The 10,298-nt window shown below is 40.5% G+C and overlaps 1 protein-coding gene and 1 long non-coding RNA gene across 9 annotated transcripts; one reads left to right on the top strand and one right to left on the bottom strand.

Annotated features, from left to right (window-relative positions):
* Window positions 1–1,772: 1,772 nt before the first annotated feature.
* Window positions 1,773–3,927, bottom strand: LOC137245106 (uncharacterized). The gene is made up of 3 exons (XR_010951251.1): window positions 3,499–3,927; window positions 2,866–2,911; window positions 1,773–2,801 (listed from the first exon to the last, which is right to left on the bottom strand). It is a non-coding gene; the product is annotated as an uncharacterized lncRNA (long non-coding RNA).
* Window positions 3,928–4,002: 75 nt separating this feature from the next.
* LOC137245105 (uncharacterized) lies at window positions 4,003–6,688 on the top strand. Of its 8 annotated transcripts, none has more exons than XM_067775240.1 (5): window positions 4,003–4,243; window positions 5,033–5,782; window positions 5,881–6,093; window positions 6,152–6,308; window positions 6,371–6,688. In XM_067775240.1, the coding sequence occupies exons 1-5, from the start codon at window positions 4,124–4,126 to the stop codon at window positions 6,484–6,486; spliced, it is 1,356 nt and encodes a 451-aa protein (XP_067631341.1). In that variant the 5' UTR covers window positions 4,003–4,123; the 3' UTR covers window positions 6,487–6,688. The 8 variants fall into 8 exon arrangements, with proteins under 8 accessions (XP_067631341.1, XP_067631348.1, XP_067631344.1 ...); XM_067775247.1 differs by having other exon boundaries at window positions 4,005–4,243; window positions 5,018–5,782; XM_067775243.1 differs by having other exon boundaries at window positions 4,005–4,278.
* The last annotated feature ends 3,610 nt before the right edge of the window (window positions 6,689–10,298 follow it).

Here is a 10,298-nt window from a genome sequence, read left to right as displayed (position 1 = left end):
TAGATACATGAGATTTATTCTTCAGAAACCTAGAGATACACGAACGGCTGACATGTTGAAGACTTTAGACTGGTTAAGTGTGAAACAAAAGATTTTTTTCCACTCCATTAAATTCATATTTAATATCAAACATGGAAATGTACCTGAGTATTTAAATAAAAATATGGCATTAGTTGAGCAAACTCATAACATAAATACGAGGAGCAAACATAATATCAAATTGCCGTTTTTTAGAACTGAAATTGATCAACAGAACATTTTCTACAAGGGTCTGAAAAGTTACAATGATCTGCCTATGGATATAAAAAGTTGCAACCAAATAACAGTATTTAAAACAAAATTATATGAATATTGTAAAACCTTAGCTATAAGATAAAAAACTGTAATATTTTCAAATTTACGAATTAGGCGAGGTGCACACGAGGCTACGCGTCATAGACGCTGCAGGCGAAATTTGTACGCTTTGATGCCGAACACATGTATTTGAATGGAGAGCTGCATACGAGGCGTCAGCTGCATGAAAGCGACAAAGCATGAAATTTTCGTGTAGCTAAGCGTACAGCAATGTTGGTCGATGAGCGTACGTACGCTTGAAAAAAAGGAAGAACAAAATATTGTTTACATTTTTTTGTATGCAAATTTGTGTAATTAGTTAAAAAATGTTACTTTAGTTAATAAAAGTGCGTGAAAGGTATATTAACAAAGCGAAAAAGAGTATTAAACACCACAACAGCTTGGTTAGACATTGTTGAATCGTTTAAAAGGCTAAAAAGTGTTGGAAACTAGAAATCACCCTTTTCTCTAGTCCGCGGTGGTTTAAAATTGCCTTTTATAATTTACAAAGGCACGGGGATGCAAACAGCGTTTAATACCTATTTTCCTTTGGTTTCGGGGACGGATACAGCTGAAGAAATTAAATTTTTTATTTTTTTCAATAATTGTTTCCTTTTTTGTAGCGACGCTCGAAAGTAGTTTCGTGTGCAGATCTTGAGGCGTAGAGAAATTGTAGCTATATGAAACATCTTGTACGCGTCTATGACGCGTAGCCTCGTGTGCACCTTGCCTTAGGCTTCTGGCCGTAATAAATAAATAATCTAATCTAATCTAAAAAATTAATGTTTAAGTTTGTTTACCGGAGTAGATTGAATGTTATACATTAATATAATTTAGTATACAGAATACATGAATCAAAATTAGAATAAAAAGAAAAAAATATGTACCTTTTATTGTAAATTGATGTAATGTGAAATTCTAATTTTCTGAGATGTTATGATATATATTATTAACTGGCTGACATTATGTTCAGTCTCGTATTACACTCATTGAGATAAAACTAGCGGAAATAGATGTCTATGTATCTTTTACTTATAAATTTTGTTAATTGAAAATGCTTTGATTTTTAAATGTAAGATGAATCAACCCGAAATAAATCTGTATATGTAACACCATAAAAACATGATTTATTTACTATATTATACTACACCGATGTATTCAAAAATACTCCGTATGAATTTATTCTGAAAGTTGTATTTGGCTGCATATTTGTATAGTAAATTGAATCAATTTTTTATGAAAAATACAGAGGAAAAATATAGCAAATTCTTCAAACTATTATAAAAATATTCTTTAGCAGAAAATTAGCCACCCACTTCAGTGCCCACAAATTAGCCGGGGAATTCAACCATATACAAACCATATGACAAAGCTTGAATTGCATTCTCCCAAAAAAACTTAAATTTTGAGTTAATCCGTTTACAATAAGACGAGTGATATATGCTTCTATAATTCTTTTATTTTTCCATCAAAAACACAAATTTTATAATACTGTTAAAAGCTACAGTCTAGAAGTATTAGCTTATGAATAACACATGCATTAGTTTCGGTAACATTTTACAAGAGGGTGCACCACTTAATTTTTATCGAAATTTATCCAAGGTCGTATCAAAAGACGCGTCTCGACCTCCGTTTTAAGAATCTCTGTCAAAAGATATAAGCAAAAAATCGGTTCAAATTTCCATGTGGTTGTTGTTTTTTGCCACATTTGATGCACACACACACTAATGCAGAAAGGTGTTCTGCGCTCATTTAGTTTTGATCCCCAAACCGGTGTCGGATCCACCCAGGGTAATTTTTTATAAGCGCAGCCAAAGGCCGCCAACCCAGAACGGTATTCTATGCAAAAAAAATTGTGGATTAGGCCCCATATTTCGGACCCTCCCGGGGTCGTTTTACGGTTTTTTGTAAATAACTTTTACTGAAATAAAATTTTGATTTTTGCTTTCGGATTCTTAAAACGGAGGCCTAGACGCGTCTTTTGATACCACCTTTCAGAAATTTTGATAAAAATTAGGTGGTGCACCGTCTTGTAAAACGTTACACCTTAGTTTCATGTCCGAATCAGTTTTAGCAAGCGTAAAATATGCTATTGTTTTTTTGTTTAAGTCAACGTCCCATCTTATTTCTATACCCTCCTGTGTTTTCGATTCTTTTAAATTTTTATCGTATTCTGTTTCTAGGCGCAAAAGTGGACCAAAAACTTGCTCGTATTGATAACCATCTTCATAACGCAAAGCACTTGTGATGGTTCAGCATCTATACCTGGCTTCTCTAAATCCTGAAATGTTGCATCAATATTTTCCTTCCATAATTCCTTCAATTTGTTTATTTGTGCTGCTGATATTTGTCGCGCAAGCAACTGCTCTTGCTCGGTAGGCACCTTAACCAACCACGGCAACCACGATCACTTATAAGTGGCTTCCATTGTTCTTGATCCCAATTCATATTTTTCAAAGAGTTTTGCGCTGTACATGGTTGACTAAAATTTAAATTTATTTGTTTTTAATATTTACTCCATTTTCAGCTTACCGGCATAACAACACTACAACAGAATCTGGCTGTGCTGGAATGAATCCTAATACAAATACATTACGTACGCCACACGAGTAACATTTTAGGGTAATAGTGCAGTTTACGGTACCCACCGAAATTTGGGCCAAAATTTTCGGGTGAGGTATCAAAAGACGCGTATTCACGTCTAGATCAAGAATCCGAAAGCGGAGGTACCTTTTTTTAACCGATCAAAAGATATTAACGAAAAACCAAATAAAGACCCGCAGGGCCCCCGAAACCGGGGGTGGGATCCATAGTATTTTTTCGCAGAACACCTTTCTGCGTTGGCGACCTTCGGCCGCGCTTATAAAAAATAATCCTGGCCTACGCCATGCCAAGTCCGGGTGTGTGGTATAACCGTGGCTACCGCCACGGTGATGCACAATTTTTTTTTTGGGTACCAACACAACAACAACCACATGAAAATCGCCAACTTCACCTGCAAATATCTCCGGACAGAGATAACATTTTTCTTTTCCGCCTTCGGATTATTGTTCCCGAGATTAATACGCGTCTTTTGATAGCCCACTCGAAAATCTTGGCCCAACTTTAGGGTGGGTACCGTAAACTGCACTACTACCTATTTTAGTACTGTTTCTCCAAGTGTACCTTCAGAATGTGGGGTGACTTCCCTATGTTTAGCCCTCACCGAATGATTAACAATTTGGGATCAAGATGTGCTTCCACGTCCATTGCAAAACCATTTTTTTGCAATTACTGCACATCACTTCGTCGTCGAAATTGTTGTTGCACAAGTTTGCTTTGTTCCGTTCGCCGTTTCCACAATTTCTCTGCACAAAAAGCAGGCCTTATTTACCACCATCAGTTGACGAGAATTTTTTTTCGTTGTGCAGTTCTTGAGACAACTATCCCGATTATTCGATAAAAGCTGGCAAACTTTTGTAAAAGCATATTTATTCCAATTCTCGAGAAAATTATTCCTTTTGTATCCAATAAACTTTTTTACTCAGTCGGAAAGTAAACCACACAAATGAGTAGTGATATTTCACTATCGATGATTACATCGCCGCTAACACTATTAGTATTAGAATTTCATGCTGAAGGAAAATCGCCAATCGCTATTGGCGATATTCTGCCATAGGTGATTGTCATTCAAAAGAATCGAATGAAGGAAAATCGCCAATCGCTGATATATTTGGATTGCAATAGCTATTAGCGATTTGTCAATAGCGGCGATGCAATCACCAAAAGCGAAATATCGTTTCATCACTAAATGTTCATATTGTGCGCGTGCTTTTACAAAAATTTAAAATTTCCCAACAAAAAAGCAATTAAAATTGCAAATAAATTTAATAAAGTGTGCAAAAGTTGTTTATACAACGAAATACGAAAGGTACACCAACAGACCAACAGAGTAACTCTCTTATTGTACGTGCGTGTGTTGAACAAACAGTGGTTGCTGATAAAAATTCTTGGAAGAAATAGCTTACGAAGGTGGTTGACTGCTAAAGCACCTCTAAAAATGTCGGGAGTAGTTTCAAAAGACGCGTTTTGATCTCGGCACCGGTAATCCGGTCACCCAGGTACCCAGGTACTCCACATTAAAAGAGGATAAGGTAAAAATCTAGAACAGTGGTCCACTAATGCTAATAAGCGTCCAAAAATATCGGGAGAGGTGTCAACAGACACGCACCTCGGTATTTGCAGTTGAAGCTGGCAATTTGCATTTCGTTGTTTTAATGTTGTGCACTGAAAAAAATTTTGTGTACAAAGGAATTTTGCACGGCTATAATTTTGATCCCACCCCATTGGTGAACCAGACAGGGTAATTATTTATAAGCCCTTTGAAGGCCGCCAATGCAGAAAAGCTTTCTGCGCTAAAGTACTATGGATCATACCCCTTGTCGGGGGACCCGGGGTAATTTTTCAGTTTTTCCTTAATACCTTTTGACCGGAACGATACTTATTTTCCGCCTTCGGATTATTAAGACTGACGTCAAGACGCGTCGATATTTTTGGACGCGTATTAACAGTCGACCACTGTTCTAAACTTTTATTGAGGATAATCTTATGCTCCTTAAGAAGTATGGCCTTCATGATTGAAGAACGTGTTTAGCAGTCGACCTCCGTCTTTAAATATTACCTTATTCGTCTGTCCAATATTAAGCCTCTTTTATATTAGCTGTGGAAGCAGAACTTTTACGCTTGCGTGTTTGGGTCTTTGCTATTTTGGGGTGATTCTGAACGTGCCCTAGAGGAGGTAAGAAATATGAAGAGACACACCTTTTATAATCTTGCCAGTCAAGAAAATCAAGATGTTAAGCGCAGTGTAGACTACGCCAATGTTTCAAAATTTGCTCGGGTAGATGCTGATATTAATGCAGCTGCGACAGATGTATTTCGTCGATGTAGCACAAACACTGAGCGAATACCATCTAAATCAAACGCAATTACCGCCATTTTCCGTAATTCGTCTAGCTCTTCAGCCAACGAATTAAGAAATAAGAAGATTAAGCTGGTAAAAGGCAAAGTAAGTGTCAATTTGGTCGTCGCATTTCCTTCCACTTCGAATGCAACAAATGCCCATTTGGGCGATGTAGCACAACACAGCGAACCGTTTCCATCTAGCTCAAACGATATAAACAACAATTTCAATAATTCATCCAGCTCGAATACCAACCAAATACACAACCAATTGATTGATGTACTTCCCTCTAATTCAACAAACGCCGATTTCGTCGATGTAGCACAACACAGCGCGTCCTTTCGCTCCACCTTAAATACAACGAGTACCGTTTTAAATAATGCGGCTACTTCCATAACCAACGAAGGGCCACTCCCTACAACGAACGAAAATTTAATGGCGATACTACAAACAATATTACAGAAGCATATCGACCTGGAATCTAGATTGACTAAGATCGAAGAAAAGGTGCATAGTGAAATATTGAACTGTTATTTGTGAAACCCTAGTAATTGTAGCCGCAATACCTTGATTCTCATTCATTAATATTTATTCTATCCATTCAGCTTCCAGAATTGGCAGAAGTCATGGCTCAACATGAAGTCATGCGTGACTCCAAAGTTCTGATTGAGAAAACGCACAAAATAGTATGCCGTATCAGCGGAGAAACGGAAAATGATACTCACACCGAGCTCTCCGCCGTTATGCCATTAACATCGCTGGCTTCAGTTTATGACATTGAGAAAAAGTTGGACTCAGATGATTATCAAGAATCAATGGTATTTTTGAATATTTTTAATTGTGTTTCATAACTTAAATTGGTTTTTCGGTATTTAGAAATCATATATTTTTATGCTGAAAGGTGCATCATCAGACATTACTGGAGTAATGAGACAACTTTTCTCTGACAAAGTTCTTTTCTATTTTAACTGGGACGGAGTGCATGGCAAACGGCCTTTATCTAAACTGAAATTCGTGAACAGCGTACTTTTTGGTATTGTAATATAAATAGTTTTAAAATCTCAATACTCACATTGTTCATTCCTATTAATTTAGATGTTTTTAAACTGCAAGGCAGGATCGAATTTGAAGACACCATGAGAAAATGTTTAATGCTGAGCCACAACCGGCACAAACAAAGGCAGTATCGCAAAAATAAATCCAGCATATAAATATTCATTACCCACATACGTTAATCTGCATATTTTTGCCTATTGCGGTATCCCTCCAATAGTTTTCAGAGCCATAACATGCCAAAAGGAAGTTAATTGTTATTTTAGTTACATTACGATAACATTAAGATTTTGAAATATTTTATTGTCGTATAAATATCATTAATAAATAGCAAGAACAGAATTAATAAATAGCACATTACGCTGTAGTTGTTGTTGTAGCGATTAATACTTCAAAACAACTGCAAAAATCGAATATATTCTAAAAAATTTCGTGCCACTAGGTTAGGTTAGGTTAGGTTGCAAGGGCTGAGCTGGACACTATGGTAACACCTCACTACTTAGGCCACCAATGGGCCCATTGTAATACCCTATACGGTGTCAAAGAGGACCCCTACCCTGCCTAAAGCGGGTCTAACCACCTCGTGGAAATAATAAATTTTGCTAGAGCCTTTACTTCATAGCTAGAGACATCAGCGAGGTCATGTAGAAAAGGTTTACCAAGGATGGCCAACCTACGCCTACTAAGCGCTGGACAATTACAGAGAAGGTGCTTCGACAATAGTCGAAGGTCGTTACCCCCATTCTATCACCATGCGTGCCTATTAAGCAATGCCCTGTAAGAACCCTTATCAGGGACGATAGAACTGATTTGTTTAAAATCCGAAGCGCTTCTGTGCGTGCCTTGTCATATGAGGGCCAGGTTTGCCTGGATGTCTCACACGAAGATATGGCTGACCTCAGTCCATTCGCAATTCTTATAGTGCTTGTGTTCACACGAAGCCTGAAAGTGGCCAAGGGTATACCTACCGAATCATTTCCCGGAAGGATATGGTCGGTGGTGCCTCTTCTGGCCAGCTCGTCTGCTCTGCAATTGCCTTCAATATCCCTGTGCCCAGGTACCCATATAAGGCTGATACTGAAGTGCTGAGCCATCTCGTTAAGAGATCTGCGGCATTCAGTGACCGAATGTGTTGTCGACGAGTGAGTCCAGGGCCTTTAATGCGGCCTGGCTGTCTGAGAAAATAAACACCCGTTTACCATCCTTAGGCATAGACCCGAGATGGTTCACAGCCCTGTGTATTGCCAGCATTTCCGCTTGGTAACCACTACAGTGATCTGGTAGGCGAAAAGAGACCTCTAGACCCAGATCCGGCGAAAAGAGGCCTGCTCCCACCTTCCCGCCAAGCTTAGAACCATCCGTGAAAATGTTGATTCCACCCGGTACCGTATGTTTTCTGGTTGTTGTTGTTGTTGTAGCGATTAGGTTACTCCCCGAAGGCTTTGGGGAGTGTTATCGATGTGATGGTCCTTTGTCGGATACAGATCCGATACGCTCCCGTAACACAGCACCATTAAGGTGCTGGCCCGACCATCTCGGGAACGATTTATATGGCCACATTGAACCTTCAGGCCATCCCTCCCTCCCCACCCCCGCGATGGTATATATATACTATAGTTTTTAACGAAGACTTTCTTTGCCGTGCAGTAGTCAGTGCGCACCGGTATTGGGACTGGGGCGTTCGTGTCCAGGATTGTTGCGTGACCACTAGATCCATTTGACCAGAGACCTGTTTCCCTTATGCGTAGAGCGGCGATGACCGCTATTTCCTTCGCCACCAGGTCAAGAGGTGGAAGGTATAGCATTGTGTTGTGTGCTTCGTGCCACTAACTTAGTGAACTTTTGTTGTTGTTGTTGTTGTAGCAATGCTTCGCCCAACCCAATATCCGCGACCGATCACAAATTGTCATCGATATCCTCTAACGGGAGTCCAAGGAAACTTGCCGTTTCAACACGGGTGGACCATAAGGAAAGGGGTGTTAGAGGCGTTGGTTCCACATTACAATTAAAGAGATGGTTGGTGTCATGTGGGGACACATTGCAAGCGGGGCATACATTTTGTATGTATGTCGGGGTTGATTCTGGATAGGTAAGAGTTTAACCTGTTACAGTATCCAGAACGAAGTTGAGCAAGAGTGACACGCGTTTCCCTGGGGAGTATGCGTTCCTCTTCCGCGAGTTTTGGATACTTTTCTTTAAGTACTGGATTCACCGGGCAATTCCCGGCATAAAGGTCCGACGCCTGTTTATGGAGTTCACCAAGGACCTGCTTGTGTTTTTTCGCTTCATACGGCTGGGTTCTCAGGTACCGTATTTCCTCAAAATGCTCACGGAGATGACTCCTTAAGCCCCTAGGCGGTGCTGGTTCATCAATCAGATGTCTGTTGGGATGCTCAGGTTTTTGGGTATTCAACAGGAACTGTTTGGTCATAATCTCATTTCTCTCCCTGATGGGGAGTATTCTCGCCTCATTATGCAGATGGTGTTCTGGGGACATAAGAAGATAGCCCGTGGCGATTCTGAGAGCAGTATTTTGGCAGGCCTGTAGTTTCTTTCAGTGAGTAATTTTTAGGCTTGGCGACCATATGGGTGACGCGTAGCACGTAATCGGCTGGCTAATTGTTTTGTATGTAGTCATGCGTTTCTTTATATTTTTCCCAGGTACTGCCAGCGAGGGATTTGAGGATTTTGTTACGGTTCTGAATTCTCGGAACGATTGCGGCTGCGTGCTCACCAAAATGTAGATCCTGATCAAACGTCACACCCAAGATTTTGGAGTGTAGGACAGTCTGTAGCGTAGTGCCATCGACGTGGATGTTCAAAATGGTCGACATTTGGGACGTCCATGTTGTAAATAAGGTCGCGGAAGATTTAGTCGGTGATAATGCCAGGTTTCGCGAGGCGAAAAAACTGGAGAGATCAGGGAGCCGTTTATTTTATTGCATAGCGCATCGATCTTTGGGCCTGGGCCTGTGGCCATTATTGTGCAGTCAACGGCGTAGGAAACGATTGTGACTCCTTCCGCTGGTGAAGGTAGCTTAGATATGTATGTATAAATTAAACAAACCACCCTGTGGCACCCCTTGTTTAATTCTCCTTGGTTTTGATGTTTCGTTTCTAAATTGCACCGATGCCTGCCGACCACCCAGATAATTTGCGGTCCAACTTTTAAGACATGGGGGAAGGGTAGACCCTTCCAGGTCTTGCAGTAACGAGCCATGGTTGACCGTATCAAAAGCTTTTGATAGGTCTAGCGCTACGAGCACTGTTCTATGGTGGGGGTATTGATTTAAACCGCAATTTATCAGGGTGCTAATGGCATTTAGCGCGGTGGTAGTGCTATGGAGTTTTCTGAAGCCATGCTGATGAGAGGCTAGCTGCAAATTTGCTTGGAAATAAGGGAGCAAAATGGCTTCAAGCGTCTTTGCCACTGGCGATAGGAGAGATATCGGACGGTACGACTCACCTATGTTAGCTGGTTTCCCAGGCTTTAGTAGCGGGACCACCTTGGTCATTTTCCATTTCTCGGGTATGACAAAGGTGGAAAGAGACAGGTTGAAGACATGCGCTAAATATTTGAAACCCTCTTTCCCTACGCTTTTAAGCATCGCCATGGCTATGCCGTCTGGGCCCACTGCTTTGGATGGTTTAGCACGACCAATGGCGTCCTCAACCTCTTTACCGGTGATGGTGATTGGTGACGCGCTGAATTTGTGTTTATGTGCGTGTCTATTGGCTCTCCGTCTATCTTTGTCGACCGTAGGATGCATTATATATTGTCGGCAGAAAGCGCTCGCGCATTTTTTCGCATCCGACAGCACTTTGTCGCCAAAGGCGATGGAAACTCTGTCTTTGTGCTTAGTCGGATTCGATAGGGACTTTACGGTGGACCGAAGTTTACCCACACCGGTGGAGAGGTTACATCCTATTGTTGTTGTTGTTGTAGCGATAAGGTTGCTCCCCGAAGGCT

This window comes from Eurosta solidaginis, chromosome 3, assembly GCF_040869045.1.
Source record: "Eurosta solidaginis isolate ZX-2024a chromosome 3, ASM4086904v1, whole genome shotgun sequence".
In the NCBI taxonomy this organism is placed as follows: Eukaryota; Metazoa; Arthropoda; class Insecta; order Diptera; family Tephritidae; genus Eurosta; species Eurosta solidaginis.
Note: the sequence above shows the minus strand (reverse complement) of the source record. Positions and strands in the feature narration are given on the sequence as shown.